Consider the following 15,723-nt stretch of genomic DNA (forward strand, 5'->3'; position numbering starts at 1 on the left):
ATATTTGCATAATGATTATCTAAGAATTAGTTGAATTTATTGATAAATTATTCTGTCAAGACAGTGACGGATAACTCATAAGAGGAGATGATGATGAGCACTGTTCTTGGTTGCCACCGAAAGTTTTTACATGGTTACATCATACTAGATTGTGTAATAGGTTATTTATTTCATAGCAACAAAGTAACTTATAAGTAAAAACAGCTTATATATATACTATTTGCAAAGACAACTTCTCGATCATCATAAAGATTATTTTTAACATAACCAACATAGGTCATGTTAACTGCTGTGAAATGACTCTGATTTTTAATGTACTCATTCATACTAAAGCAACATTACTTAATTACAAACGTAAAAATTAGTATAGTGGTAAAAGAGTACGAGAATCGAACAATGTAAAAGTGTTGCATGATAAATATATCTCTATCTTAACCCGCAAGTCCCGCCTGTGTCCGGATCGAATTCAGTCAAAGAGGTCGCAACAAAAGACATCCTCCTCGGCGCAACGAACTGGAGACAATGCAAATGAAATTTGTAATTACACGATACGCGACCGCGCGGAACATCGGACCGAAGCCATTGTCCCGGATTTTAATTGAAAATTATATTCACTTGTTCACCCCTCATTATTGACGGCAGTGCCACAAGTGTGCTTTTGTCATGGGTGTGTGATTGTACAAAGAAACCTCTCCTCCAGTGTCCACTGTTCAGGCCACAAGTCCGTGAAATCAAAGTTATTTTTAATCGCCTTCTACCAGGTGTAGGGTATAGCTTAGCCATGTTCTCAAAAATCTGATGCTAAAGGGTAGACGAGACAAGGACATTGTCTAAAAGTTTACGAATATTTTGGCCAGAGCATACGACTAAGATGAAGAAAGAAAAATTGGATTCATTTATTGTCACTTCTTGTCGTTTCTATCTTAAAGCGCATTTACGCAACGCAGTGGGGTATATCCACACGCGTTTCTCCGCCGGTGCAACCTCTATAAAGAAAAAAAAACTAGAAATTAATGTAATTAAATTAAATAAGGATGAGTCGTCGATATTGTGTTACCAAAATGTTCCTCTGATTCAAGCTGTGATTTAAGAGTGAAGATGATAACCTTATTTGATAGAAAACAGAATCAGTTAGAACAAACGCGCGCTCATCTGGGAAGGGCCCACAACAAACTCAAACGTTTTATTTTCGTGGTCACTTTTACTAATCCTTAATACACTAAGAACAATTCATTCCCAACTTCATAATTACTTAAGATTCCTTCTCACTATAAGATGTTTTTAGAAGTTTTTGTTTAATGAACTTCCTAAATTTATTACAAAATAATGTAGAGATATTAGACGGGAGTGTAATTTTATTAAGCACAGATAAAGGTATAACAAACTTATCTTTATTTTTGATGTTAACATATGTACAATAACAATCGTGATTATGGTCGGCAGGTGATATCGAACGTGACGTGGAACCCGGAGGTACTGAGCCCACTGGCAGGCGCGCTGGAAGCGGGCGGCGCCGTGCTGCTGGTGGGCAACCTGTTTAGCGGCTGCGTGCACGAGGGCCCACAGCTGGAGTTCCACGCGGCTCACGCCCAGCACCGCAACGTACTCTTCGGCCACTGCCCACTCACCACCGACGACTGTAAGGGCGACACGCGTATTACTTACTGTCTATCCCTGGTGTGCCGCTCCGTGTACAGGGAGCTTATTTAACTGAATCTAACCTATACGAAGTAATCTAAAAGTAATAATAAATACTATAAATAAGTTAATTGTAATAATTTATTTTTCCACTGTCTTTCTAAAAAGTATATCCGTATAGTCTCTCTTTTTTAAATTAGAATTCCTTTAAAAGAAAACCTGTTGATCTTCAAAAAAATCCCCAAAAGCGACGTCACCGTGGCCGTCTTTAGGCGAGGCTTATGCCTTGCGGTTGGCGACAATCGACTAAGATGATGATGACGATTCGTCTACCATCAGGAATTACTTTAAACCAACCAGCGGACGCGGTCACGTTCACATTCCGTATATATAGTTTGATATAATTTGTATTGTCAAGCAAGAGCTGTGTTAGAAAGTCACATAGCGCGGAAAGTGAATAAATACTTTTTTGTCGATATTAAAATATAGCCGTGGTATTCACAGGCATCGACAGAAAGGACGTGCTGCGCATCCCGCCGAAGGACCACTGCTACAATGAACCCTGCATGCGCCACGGCACCTGCATCTCGCGCCATGACCGGTGAGCCACGCGTGATAGCTATGTACATATATTGATGAGTTAATGGAAGTGTCTCAAGTGACAGGTCGAACCAAGCTCCACTTCATAATGCGTACTCCAACGCTGCCCAGGAGACTGGCGGCCCAGAAGAATTATTAAAATATGGAAGCCTTCGAGCTGTCTGCAGTGCTCTGTCACCTCAAATCAAGGGACGCTTAACTAAATTCCAATAGGTTGACAACATTTGTAAAAGACAAATAGCTATTCTACTTTAAGGTGACCTTTGTAAATGTTATGCTGGAGATTATTTGATGACCTTTGTAACCATACTGAGGATCCACCTCCAAATATTTTGCAGTCTCTAAGTATACAAACATCATAATGTAGGTGAAAATATCCAATTGTACCGCAATATTACCGAAGCACAGGGATTAGTATCGGTTCCAGCGGTCGGGGACTCAAGGTTTTGGAGTGGAGATCTCAGATCAGCGAGAGCAGCGTTGGCCATCCGCCCACAAGGTCAGACTTCCTTGTTAAGGTAGAACACGCTGGCTGCAGGCCGCTCATTACCGGTTCTGCTGGGAATCTGTGTCCTTAAATGGACGTCCTATGACTTAATGGCATGGATGTTCACTGTTTGATAATATGAGATATTAAAATATTGGGCACAGCGCCATCTATTGAGCAGCGAGTCAATTTATTTGTGAAAAAGTTCGTATGTAAGTAGCTGACCGCGGTGCACAGGTACGAGTGCCACTGCAGCGCGCGCTACACCGGCAACAACTGCGAGGTGGACGCGGGCGAGCCGTGCGCCTCCGCGCCCTGCCAGCACGCCGCGCGCTGCATCGAGGACGCGCGCGGCGACTACACCTGCCTCTGCGCGCCCGGATACCACGGTGAGTTCGGCCTCGGAAGCATACTTCAAATTTTAGTTATTATAGAGATTGTTTGTTTATCTAATGGAATCAGGCGTAAATTTGCGGAAGTTCATCCGCACATGCAGTGGTAGTCGTGCAACAAAGTGCACCGCCCGCCAGCCCGCTGATAAATGCGTATGCGGCAAGCAACGCGAATTACACAACTACCACCGTTAAATCACTCAACACGTGTTTCAACCCTCTACGGGGCATCTTCAGGAGTTATGTTACACCGATTAGTGCCAAACACAGAGTGAGCCAACTCACCGTGAGACACGACTACCACTGCATGTTGTACCACTGATGCTCGATAACATTTCACAGCCGTTCGAAAACCAACTGACCTCGTCAAAATTGAAGTCGGCTCATGCATTATAGGGGTTTCCGACACCCTACAATTCTAGATAGACAGCGTTGCTGGAATTTCTTGCCATTTCTTTCCAAAGTGGTAGTAATGTTAGCCAGGTAATAGCAACCGGCCAAGTCGAGGTTAGACCCTACCAACTGCCCTCGTGTCGGAATGCTAAACGTGTCCTATCGACGAACATCAGCTTAAGCCAAGGTCCTCTCGAGGGAGCCCTTGATCGTCTACCTAGAAGCTCTCAAGCTTCGTTACCTTAAGACGTTTTAAGGTAGACGGAAAGGTAGACCATCGTCCTGCCTGGTGAAAATGTAATGTTTGTGGTTCGTTGAAGGCACGTTCTGTGAGCTGGAGGTGTCGCTGGACCCGCAGTGCGTGGCGGGCCCGTGCCGCAACAACGGCAGCTGCAGCGTGCCGCCCGGCGCCGACACCTACATCTGCGCCTGCCCGCCAGGTAATGCACAAGCGCACGCACACAAATGTGCACAAAGTACACCCATTCATGCATGTACTGCACACTCACGCACACGAGTACGTATAAACAAGTTTACTTGTAAAGACGCATTTACTGACTTTCAATAACTTCATAGTAATAAACATCTTAAGTATGTGTACAGTAAATATAGTATGTCAGTTTGATATTTTTATTTATAACTGCATTTATATAAATATCTAATATATAAAATTCTCGTGTCACGGTGTTCGAACTTGAACTCCTCCTAAACGGCTTGACCGACTTTTACCAAATTTTAAATGCGTATTCAGTAGATCTGAGAATCGGCTACTATCTATTTTTCATACCCCTAAGTCATAAGGGTGGTCCACCCCTAAATTTTTATTTTTATTTTTTGACAATTTTTTTTTGGTTTTTATTTTATTATGATACAGCATACAAGAATACATACAACCTTAAATTTTCACTCCTCTACGATCAACCCTTATTTTTTTTGTTAATTAAAACCCTATTTTTTGCAAGACAACGTTTGCGGGAACAGCTAGTATTATATACATATGTATATTTTATAAACTTCTACTGTTTCCATATTATGGTTGCCTGAAAGAAATTGCCTGGTGTGATAATACCGCCCATTGCACTTTTTCACTTTATTATGAAACTTTGTATACATTATCTAGCGTGTACAATAATAATATAAAATATTAAAAAAATAAATATTGTAATAGGTCACTAGAAAATGACAATACACTGTTGTATTTATTTAATTTTACGACTCTTCGTATTGTTCTATTCTTGGTAAGGATTGTATCCCAGTGTTGGGCATGTAACAAGACTAACAGAAGGCGTGTCTTGCAGGGTACACGGGGCGTAACTGCGAGACGGACGTGGACGAGTGCTCGGGCGCCGCCGCCGCCTGCCTCAACGGCGGCCGCTGTCTCGACGCCGTCAACAACTACACCTGCGACTGCACTGGCACCGGTACCATCATTATCTTGTGCACATATTTCACATCACTTTCACCTGTGACCGTTGAGGACAAGAGGTTTTCTTGATTGACGTCCGTGCGCCGGTATGCCACCCACTTAGTAGACTGTCGACATAGTCGAAGTCGCGCGAAGTACCTGGATGAGAGCAACGCAAGACCGGTCGACGAGATGGTCTTTGGGGGAGGCGCTGCAGCCAGCGTCTATCGGCCGATACGATGATGATGATTTCACTTTCGATCATTGATAGCGGTGCTTTCTTTTGTATTTTGAACATAATCCGGTCAAAATCATTTAGAATCTCTGGCGATCCCCTAGGCCTTAGAGCAGCCAAAAATATGTAACTTAATTTAATACATGGATGAACTGACGTAAACTTCAATGGTCAGAAATTAAGGCTACGTTTTAAAAAAAAGCACAACAATTTAATACTTTTTGAAAAATAAAGGATGTAATCCGTCGCTTGAATGCCACTAGGGCTTTAAATTTCTGGAGTTGAAGGGCCCTGCGTCTAAAATAATGACGATGAATCTTTTCCACTAAAATTCTTTTTACTATGCATTACCAATTATGACTCTGTGAGCCACAGATTAAAAACAAGAATTTATAGTGATCACTATTGAGCAACCAGAAAAGAATTACAGAAGACTTCACTTTTACAGGAACGGCAATATAATTGAGCTCAAATAAATATAATAATATTTAGCACACATAATAATTGTTAATTATAATAATGACAACGCAATCCAGGTTACGGCGGCGCGCGCTGCGAGCTGAACGTGAACGAGTGCGAGGAGGAGCGCGGCGTGTGCGGGCACGGCGTGTGCTACGACACGTACGGCGGCTACGTGTGCGCCTGCCTGCCCGGCTACACCGGCGACCAGTGCCAGAAGGTAACCGCATGTCCCAAGTGACGAGATGCCAGTGGGCAGCCTCCCCAGGAAGCCTAGGATCGAGAAAACTGGAAATACTTATTCAATTATTTTTTATTGGACTATATTTGTTTTTATTGGACTATATTTGGCCGACTGTACGAGGTATATGGTAGTAAATAGAACAAGAAATATTTCTTTATTCGTATCATAATCCACATAGAGTTAGTTGAAGAAAGCGCTTGTCATGTTACGGATTTGGTTTGAGCGGGATGGATAGTATGATTTGTCGGTACAGATGTCGGCGTGCGCGTCCGGGCCGTGCGGCGCAGGAGGCGCGTGCGTCGAGGAGGGCGGCGGCGCGGGGTACCGCTGCGTGTGCGCACGCGGCTGGGCGCCGCCGCACTGCGACGCCCCGCTGCCCGCGACCTCGCCCGCGCCGCAACCCGCGCCCCCCGCCCCGCAGGCCACGCCGCAGCCCGCGCACGCAGCCGCCTGCGCGGAGCTGCAGTGCCCGCCGCACTCGCATTGCCGCGATGCACACTCCCTGGGTACTATATGCAAATAGCATACACATTCTATACACAAAATTATCGCTTACAAAGTTATTTGGTGTCCTAGTGTCTCGTGGTAAGACAACCCGGTCCAAGCTTATCTAAGTTGGCTATTAGTGATGGTACAATGAAGGAATAAGCACTAGTTACAACGTCAGTAGTTAAAACACAATTAAATTAAGTTCATATAAAGGAAGTTAACAGATGAGCCCAATCCTAATATTGCTTGTACTCAAGGCCCTCGCTGCGACAAGTCTGGCGTCATTTGAGTAACGCAAAATAAAAGCTTTTGCACCTATTTCCAATCACCTGTGTAAATGGTACATACTGAAATATATTACATTTATATTGGAATGCAATAGGCTGCCTTGTAATAGTACAAAGTCTGTAGAAGATCGATAATAAACGGTAAATAATTTTAACCAGAAAAACTATAATTTATTTTAATGTGATGGTGCGCATATTGAAAACGCTTTCTCTTGCTATATTATCATTACTTCATTTATTATTATTTCCGAAACCATTAAGTTTTGTACACAGTGTAATGGTTATAAATATTGCGCATCGACTTTGGAAAGACAATCTGCTAATTTCGGCTACGTAGAGCGCTATCTCCGTCGCACGAAATACAAAAAGTCCGGTATCTATTAGGAGCTGTTACAACAAGTAGCATTTGCTTCTTTTGATAATTATTTTTATTCTTTGTATAAAATACACCAATTTTTCTATAAGTAGTGGCTTTAGGTTTGAGGTAAAATAAAATAAAAAAAACCATCCAAATGTCGATGTGCAATATTTTTCGCCGGTATTTTTTTTAACTGAGAGCAGATGAGTTATACATTCATGCCTTTAAAGCTTAGAAATCGAGTCAAGGTTCAGTTCTCCTGGACATATGTCAGAATGTTAAAAGCTATATGTACGAACGTGTTGAGTAGGCCTTGCAACATCAGACCAACTGAAATGAAATATCCGATCCTAAGGTTACTTTTCGCTTGGACAAAAATAACATATTTATGCTTTTAGCATTATATCTATACAGCAACATAGTTTAATTGACTTTTTCATCACAAGGACGTGTGGTATAAATTAAAACTTAAAATATTAATAAGTTATATATCCACAGGTCTCCCCGGCATGGTGGCTGGCGTCATGGTCACCAAACAAGTGATCTGCGTCTGTGACCTCGGGTACTACGGTGAGTTTTGGTATTTTCTTATCATGTCAGTTGATACAAGCCAAGCAAGGCATAGATCTCTACGATGCTGCCCATATCCAGCGATTTCCCTAAAGCCTCAACGACCGTTTGTTGTGCTCCTCCACTTTCTTCAGACGAAAGACGCTCATTGCGAGGTACTGTCCTCTCTGTAAGGTCACCATGATGGTTCCGCTACTTCGATCATGTCATCAGTTCACCCAGTGGATAGCCCGCCCCCGACTGTGCACTGTACTTATTTTGTTTTGTGTTTCTTTTTTGATTGACAATGTCCATTGGTGTACATTATTTACTAATGTTTTGATCTGTTCCTTTAATTTGGGCACTTATAAGAAACTGTAAATGTTTATATTGGATATTAGATATGTTGATTATGACGTCATAGAGATGATATATTGAGGTGTGCATGCGCAGGAGTACCGGGCCGCTCGCCCAACTGCTCGTCGGCGGAGAGCGCTTGCGAGTCGGGCGTGTGCCTCAACGGCGCCACCTGCGCGCGCGCCGGCGACCGCATCAACTGCACCTGCGCGCCCGGCTACAGAGGTGCGTTGTAATACACTCTCAATACCGGGTAGCACAGTTTTGTGCACGGGAAAGAACATTGTGGTGCTCCGCGTTGCACGGTCGTCTTTTGAACAGCACAAAGTGCAGTGAACACTGCACGATCACATCTTAGATTTATGTAAAAACAATTTTCATATCAATAAAGTATACAACACTGTAGAAATGTAATACCTCAATACCTCGAAATTCGATATTCCAATCCAAAAAATCTTCTGATTTTCAACAAAATATTTTTTTTATATTTGGGAAACACTTAAAAAAACACTTAACACATACCAAATTACTATGGTAAAAAAGACAGTTATCAAAGTTATATGTGCAGCGTGTTGCAGTTGTGAGCGTACATCCTCACAGGGCTTTAATGACCATGTCATAACGAAGACAAGAAGTTGACGCGCACGATGTTACAATAAGAACAATTAGAAATAACTCCGCGCTTCCAATTGAGTGCGATTTCTCCTGTTGCAGAGGGCGTCCCGCGGGCGGCGTCGACTAGTTCACGTTGTTTTTGTTTTGGGAGCGGCCGCCGCAGTTACTAGTTAGTGCAGCCCGGCTTGCCCCCTCCCCCCCATTAGACGTGGCGCAGCGTGTCCCGCCCCCGCGCGACGAATCGATCGATCTAATATAACCTAGAATATCATTAGCACGGGATCTTAAATTATTTACTTCTTTAGGTACACCAGCTGTACACACACCAGCATACAAATTGCGATATTGACAATAGTATAAATAAAAACATCAAATGACAAAAGTCATCGTGCACTTGGGAGTAAGTTTGGCAACTTAAAATGATATTTAATATTAGTGTAGCGTCATAAAGTTTGATTAGAAAGTTTGATTTTATTGGTTGAACATTAGAAGTAGTCTTCATGTTTGGAACATACGTACAACTTAAGTCCACGTCCTTCTTATTAAGAATTGTATAAAAATAATGAATTACGTAATGTATAACTTAAATAGATTGTTATATGATTAACTTTAATTAGCAATATGTTAAAACCAAAAAAAAATACTGCATAAATTTTACTTAACAGTGTTGCCAACTGTCAAAATATTATACCAACTTTTAAGGACTAATGTCTATAGACTGTTAACTGGTTTAGTTTATGTTTTATTTGTTGTAACACAGTTGAACTGTACGTTCGGCACTAAAATTAAAATGGAAACTCCACATTGTGACCCCAACAGTGGGATTGCTAGCAATGTCTCAATTTTTATATTTTAGTGTTGACATTGATTTGAACATTAGATGACAAATACAGACACCGCATGTAGTTTATAATTTTTTAGTAATGTTAGATCGATCGATTCAAAATATCGTAGTTACGGCATCGTGTCCGGCGGCTGCATTCGGAATGTGTCCGGAATGCGCAACCCTCCCCTCTCCCACTCCCGCCCGCAACCCCCGCTGCCGCGAGCATGTGACAGGACCTGGCTTTACTGTCTGTGTACTTGTTTTAGTGTTTCTTTTGATTGACAGTGTCCATTGGTGCATATAGTTTAGTTGTCTTGACTTGTTCGTTTTGCATACGTCTCTGGATGTTGTGGAATGATTGTTAGCGGCTTGTGGTGGCATTACCATCCTTGTGACTAATGTGTGTATGTGTGCAGGCGTGTACTGCGAGTTGGCGCCGGCGGCCGGCAAGGCGCTGTCGGAGATGAAGGTGGAGCGCTGCGCCTCCGCCCCCTGCCTCCATGCCACCGCCTGCAGGGACCTCGTGAGATATCTCATCCGTTTACTTATTTAACTCACGCTTTATATCCATACAAGGTGGTATAGCGATAAAATCTTTGAAGTACAGCTCGTCAGTCAGCAAAAATCTCAATTTTTTTCCATCTATTTTCAATCACCCTGTAACAAGTGACTCCTTTGAAAAATTTGTTACATTAAATTATTTTTCCCATTGGAATACGACAGACCAATAACTTTTGGCTGTGCAAAGACAGCGAGGACAGATAATAAACGTAACGAAATAAATGAAACCATTATTTTTTTAATTTATTGGTCTTCCCAACGAAGTGAACAAATGTTTATATATTGTAATACATAAAAATAAACTTTAAAAACGCGTACTTTGGTTTATCTGTGGAGTATGCCCCATTTTAAGTATAGTTTAAGAACTAGGGTCGTGTGTGTAAGTGGTGTGTTTGTGTGTGCGCAGCCGGGCGGGTTCCGCTGCGAGTGCGAGGCGGGGTGGGCGGGCGCGCGCTGCGACGTGGCGGCGGGCGAGTGCGCGCGCGCCTGTCTTAACGGCGGCACCTGCGTCCCGCCCGCGGGCTGCGAGTGCCGCCCGGGCTTCGGCGGCGCGCAGTGCGACGTGCCGCTCGACTGCCGCGCGCTCGGTTGTCCGGCGCGGCCCGCGCAGGTGACCCCTTACAACCATTTTACTAAAAATATATTGCCACGAGTGTGTTAGCATTGCTGAGTTACGTGAGCGTTCTTGCACGCTGGACTACTCAGATGACTGCTACTCCCTCTTAATATCTGCAACGACGAAATGACGTAACGTACATAAAAAAAACTCAATTTGTGATAAAATTTTAAAATGTGCCAAACTTAACATGTGATATAGCCAGTGAGAAATAGAATTAGAATAAACAAAAGAAATTAATATAAATGTACAAATCAAAGCAATAAAGTAATAAAATTAATAAATGTAATTGTAAAATCCAGAGGAGAAAGCGATGAAAGTGTGATGATGTATGTACAGGAAAGAATAGGAAGGAATGGAAGGTGAAGGTGAACATTCAAAACGATTACGTGAAAAAAAGTATTGTAAAAAAGATCCCTGCTCACACGTGGTAGGGGAGTACGAGAGGCCCCCAAAAAAACGTACACGCTTAACGTTTGTTCTTAACACAAGCAAACATATGCACTTACAAACACGTGCGTACACGTGTGAGTGTTGAGAATGTGATGTTTCGCAGGAGTGCGTGGAGCAGGGCGGCGCGTGGCGCTGCGCGGCGCCGGGGGCGGAATCCGCTTGCGCGTCGTCTCCGTGTCACAACGGCACTTGCCTAGCGCTCGACTCCGGACTCTTCAGCTGCCAGTGCCCGCCGGGCTATACAGGTCAGTGCACTTCCACTACAACACCCATTGCAAGTGTTGCTGCCCACTACGGCGCAATAATTGTGTTAGTCATTGTTGCGAAATGGCAAAAATTTAAATAGACTTTGTATAGTTGCAAATATACACCATCCTCATCACTCTCCTAACCTCCCGCTAATTGCATAGAAACCTTCAATTAGCGTAGGCGCCGTGTTAAATGTACACACATTAATTATAGACAGTAACCCGTTTTCAAATTGTGTTTTGTATCTGTTAATCAATAAGAAACAACAATGGTGAGGCTTATTTTCTATCGACACATGACATTCCATGTTCGTGTGCTACCCTTTGCTGTGCAAATAAATAATTCGATGGCAAAGCTTGTCAATAGTATTATTATATGAACTATGATTTTGGGCGTTCGTTATGAGGTTTTAAAAATAATACATAAAGACCTTTTTATTATAAGTTTAATTATCTAACAAAATATCTTTAAATATAATTATATAAAACGTTCTGTCGCTTTTGAAGCGACAACCACAACACCGTGGTCAAGGAGTGCATGTGAAACATGTCTTGCTCTCTTACACGACAAATGCTCATCAAGTTTTAAGAAATATAGGAATGAGTGTGAACCACGGCGTTGCAACGAATCTCTTACAGCATTTTCTTTAGTTGTTTTGTGAGATCAAGGTGTATATCATGATAGAGCACCTGATTGTTAATACGTTAACAAATTCCTATTGTTAGTGCATTTATACTTATTTTTTTGTGTGCATAAATAAAGAAATTACTTTAAACATTTTATTGTTCAAAATCTTTCATATGTTAAAAATGATAAAAAGGAAATGAATCAAACAATTCAGAAACATAATTGTAACATTTATTACTGTACAACTAACGTATCAGATGTCTGCTACGCTTATTCCGAGTGTACCTTACCGACCTTGTAGGCGGGCGTGTCGCGAATTCTTTTCCCTTTCAAATTGATTGCGTTTGGCAGCACTGATGGTATTCGTTTGTGAATTCCCTTCGCGCCCGGCGTCCAGGCCGCCACTTTACACACAGAATTATATTTAGCAGTCACTGAAACCCAACCAATTGAAGACAAAACTATATCTCCGCAGCAGATCTTTGGCCCTTGTCCACAGAAGTCAAAGGTGTCCTCCTTCTTTTGCAATCCAGGCCATTTTTTTATTCTTTCTGCTTCACCTGTAGGTACAGCAAAAAGCTCCGTGCCCACAAACTTTTCGTACACTTCATCAGCATCGTCAGTATTTACCATGGTTATTGGGAGGTGTTCTGAACAAAATATGGTGAATCGGCAGGGTTCTATAGATTCCAAAAGATCAATTCGTGCTAGCCCAGCCAGGAAAAAACTTTGTCCTGGATGCAGATAGTATGTCTGTGGTTTTATCATACTCTTTGGTATAGTCATCAACAACTCCTCAGTGCTGAGGAGGGACAACACTTGATCTGGATGTATTACTCCTGGTGTATCATAGAACCACTTACTGTTGGCAAACAGTTCATGTTTTTCATCTAGTACAGCAAATGGGTTTTGTTGCTCATTTTCATCATGCAAAGGTATTGTGAAGGTTCTACCAATGTGATCTATTAATGAGGGTGTATCACTAAAAATTTTGCCTTTAACTTGTCCCTTCCGTATATCATTCTCAAGCTTGACAATATTTGCTTTAGATTTAAGTCTCTCGTATCTTTGATGCAGTTTCCAACCAGATGGTCTGTTTATCGGGAATTTCAACAGGTTTAATGTGGTACCAGGCCACCGGCTGACAGTTGCCCTTTTCACAATATCTACGGCATGAACTTTGCAGTAGTCTGACTGCAGCAGAGTATTGAATAATGAGCTTTTTCCTACATTGGTGCACCCAACTAGGTACACGTCACCCTTGTACATCCACTGCTTGAACATTGTTGTAATCAAGTCCTCAACGCCATAACCTGTTTTAGCAGAAATCAGACAGATATGTTTAATATTGGCTTTGCCCAGTGGTGATTTGTCTATTTCCAAAGATAGGGCTTCTTTGACACGTTTCAGATAGCCTATACTGTCGCCCGGCAATAGATCAACCTAGAACAGAAGACAGTGATTTTTTTAAAGAATTATAGCTTTCTATCATTATAATGGAACGTAGATACAATGTTGTACATGATATTACATAACCTGGTTTTTCATTTCATTATATTACTATAAGTATCTGTTAAGTTTCACATGCTAGCTAAATTAAATTTAAATATAATACTAGTTTTGATGGATAAATTGTCACCTAATTTATGCATATAGCTTGACAGTTTAAATGCAAGCATATGTTGGTCGTGGCCATTAGTTAAACAATCTCTGTGCAAACTTTGTAACAAAATATAGTATTTTCTTTTTACCTTGTTGCCCACAACTATGAGTGGCCGCTTGCTGCCAATGATATCAACAATCCCTGGCCATATTGAACAAGGAAAATCCAGCAAGTCCACCATCAACAGCACTAAAGACTTTACATGCCTGCAAAAAATTAATCATGTTTTCTTAAATTCATTTGACGTAGCCTATTAAAATAATAATGTAATTATTATTCAATTCTTTTATAAATATTTTATTTATAAGAGCATTTGCTTTGGCATAAAATTTTTATGTGTGAAATGTGATGTATATGGTGTACAGATATTTACCAAGTATAGGAGAAATTTGTTTTCAGCATGGTAGTATATTTTCTATGGTATTTCAAATTAAACCGAGACCTGTGTTACATCCATATGATTTATATTGTATAAAGTAACATTGCAAATGAAAGTATGAAAGGGTTTTATTTTGTTTGGTCCTAAAAGACTAGTTTTTGTGCTCCTTTTGTATCTAGCAAGGAATGTTAATTAATTGATTATATAAATTATCATTCACTAAATAGTTGAACCATAGAAATCTTACCTAATATTCTGCAAAAGTTTTTCATATTCTTCTGGTTGCACTGTTACATCCAATGCTATATTATATTCCTTGAGGAAATGGCATCGTTGACATTCCATAGTTTTTAAATCATCATCTACACGGCCTTTAAAGATCTCACTAGGAAGGTAGCCTGGAATTGCTGGGTCATTGCAATGAAGTAATGCACCACAGCCTCCACATGGCACTTGGCTAATGCTTGCCATAGGATCTGCTGTTCCGTAGTTCTTTGTCCATTCCAGTTGCTCAGTCTCGTCCTCTTCATGTATTTCATGTACCATTAACTTGCTATCATCATAGTGTTCATAATTAGTCATCCACTTGTCTATGTTGCATCGGTCAAACTCTGTTTTTTCACCAGCCTGCTTGTCGTCGAGGATGACCTCAACTTTCGTTGTGTTCTTAAACGGCAGATGGAATGCGTTTTCATGTTTGATGTCTTCAATTTCACTTTCTTCATATAATATTTTGTTATTGTTCACGTAATACTTTAAAGCAAGGGGTAATGGTGGTAAAGACTTCTCCTCAACATTTTTTGCTTCAATTTTCTTCGCTCTTTTAATCGATTTCACGTAATACTTATAATAACCTAAGTCTAATTTTTCACGTTCCAAATACGAACTAAATTTGATTTTATCCTTATTTTCTAAAAGAAGAATGTCAAAGTCTATATTTGTAGTCGTCCTTACAGCTTTTTCATTAATTGCGTTGCTTTTTGTTCTCAAGAATTGAGTTATAATAACACTTCGACTTCCACATAACCTTAAAAACTTCCGCGTCGGAAATAACATTATGAATTTTTAAATAAAATTAAACATTTATCACATATTTTTGTTTCATTTTGAATAAATTTACGGCTGTAAAAATAATTAAGTAAACATTCCGTTGTTATTACTAGTCTGTCACTTTGGCGGAGGACGCGGGTGTGGACCGGGAGTGACGTTTGTAGTGATGTCCACTGCATCGTAGTTCGATAACGTAACTAGTGCTTATCGGTTTTCCCCGCAACAAATACGTTTCGTGTAATTTATGCGCCGCTACCTATACAACGAGGATAGTTTATCCATTTGCATATTTTCAACATATAACGATAATTAGGTGTTATATTATTCATAAATACATTGCTACGGTCGGCTGCGATAAAGTATACTTCATACACACTAGTGGTTTCAAATCACTTGTGCAAACGAGATGTTACGCGGCGTGACTAATATAAGTTCGAATGTATTTTTTAATTAGGCCTCTTACGTTTTTCAAGCAGTTGTATTATTGCACCAATGCATAATTTACGCATACTATTTTTTATTTCGCTTACTTTAATTAATGGTGTGTTAAGAAGTTGTTTTATGAATTATATGTAAATGACATTATTGCCAGTTTTACATTTTTTTTTCTTTCCAGGAAGATTTTGTGAATTAGATAAGGATGAATGTGCATTAATGCCTAAGATATGCAATCATGGAGTGTGCGTGAATGTGCAGGGCTCGTATCAATGCTATTGCAAACCAGGTATGAAACTCCCCAGAATTATTCACAAATTATTAAATATAAAATATATGTTTTATTAGAAATTATG

The 15,723-nt window shown here is 40.7% G+C and overlaps 2 protein-coding genes across 2 annotated transcripts in view; one reads left to right on the forward strand and one right to left on the reverse strand.

The window, feature by feature from the left end:
- Positions 1-15,723, forward strand: part of crb (crumbs) — a 61,874-nt gene that overhangs the window by 27,495 nt on the left and 18,656 nt on the right. Inside the window, exons 4-16 of the mRNA XM_068772915.1 lie at positions 1,444-1,639; positions 2,143-2,239; positions 2,963-3,114; positions 3,831-3,950; positions 4,809-4,931; positions 5,687-5,829; positions 6,107-6,359; positions 7,486-7,557; positions 7,990-8,118; positions 9,751-9,857; positions 10,302-10,505; positions 11,068-11,209; positions 15,549-15,656. Coding sequence (XP_068629016.1) covers positions 1,444-1,639; positions 2,143-2,239; positions 2,963-3,114; positions 3,831-3,950; positions 4,809-4,931; positions 5,687-5,829; positions 6,107-6,359; positions 7,486-7,557; positions 7,990-8,118; positions 9,751-9,857; positions 10,302-10,505; positions 11,068-11,209; positions 15,549-15,656 — 1,846 coding nt within the window. The remainder of the gene's footprint in view (positions 1-1,443; positions 1,640-2,142; positions 2,240-2,962; positions 3,115-3,830; positions 3,951-4,808; positions 4,932-5,686; positions 5,830-6,106; positions 6,360-7,485; positions 7,558-7,989; positions 8,119-9,750; positions 9,858-10,301; positions 10,506-11,067; positions 11,210-15,548; positions 15,657-15,723) is intronic.
- Positions 12,029-15,165, reverse strand: LOC137929885 (nitric oxide-associated protein 1). Its single transcript, XM_068773014.1, has 3 exons — positions 14,130-15,165; positions 13,592-13,709; positions 12,029-13,283 (listed from the first exon to the last, which is right to left on the reverse strand). The coding sequence occupies exons 1-3, from the start codon at positions 14,936-14,938 to the stop codon at positions 12,111-12,113; spliced, it is 2,100 nt and encodes a 699-aa protein (XP_068629115.1). The 5' UTR covers positions 14,939-15,165; the 3' UTR covers positions 12,029-12,110.

Source organism: Battus philenor, unplaced genomic scaffold (assembly GCF_028537555.1).
Source record: "Battus philenor isolate CCGP_79_NKW_IND1 unplaced genomic scaffold, ilBatPhil1.0.hap1 SCAF_5, whole genome shotgun sequence".
NCBI classification, from domain to species: domain Eukaryota; kingdom Metazoa; phylum Arthropoda; class Insecta; order Lepidoptera; family Papilionidae; genus Battus; species Battus philenor.

Bases quoted from the DNA above. Each gene is read 5' to 3' on its own strand.
- LOC137929885 (XM_068773014.1), bottom strand. From the start codon at position 14,938: ATGTTATTTCCGACGCGGAAGTTTTTAAGGTTATGTGGAAGTCGAAGT. The intron at 13,710-14,129 runs GTAAGATTTCTA...AATTTTTTGCAG, and splicing joins AAACTTTTGCAGAATATTAG to GCATGTAAAGTCTTTAGTGC. The intron at 13,284-13,591 runs GTAAAAAGAAAA...CTTCTGTTCTAG, and splicing joins TCATAGTTGTGGGCAACAAG to GTTGATCTATTGCCGGGCGA.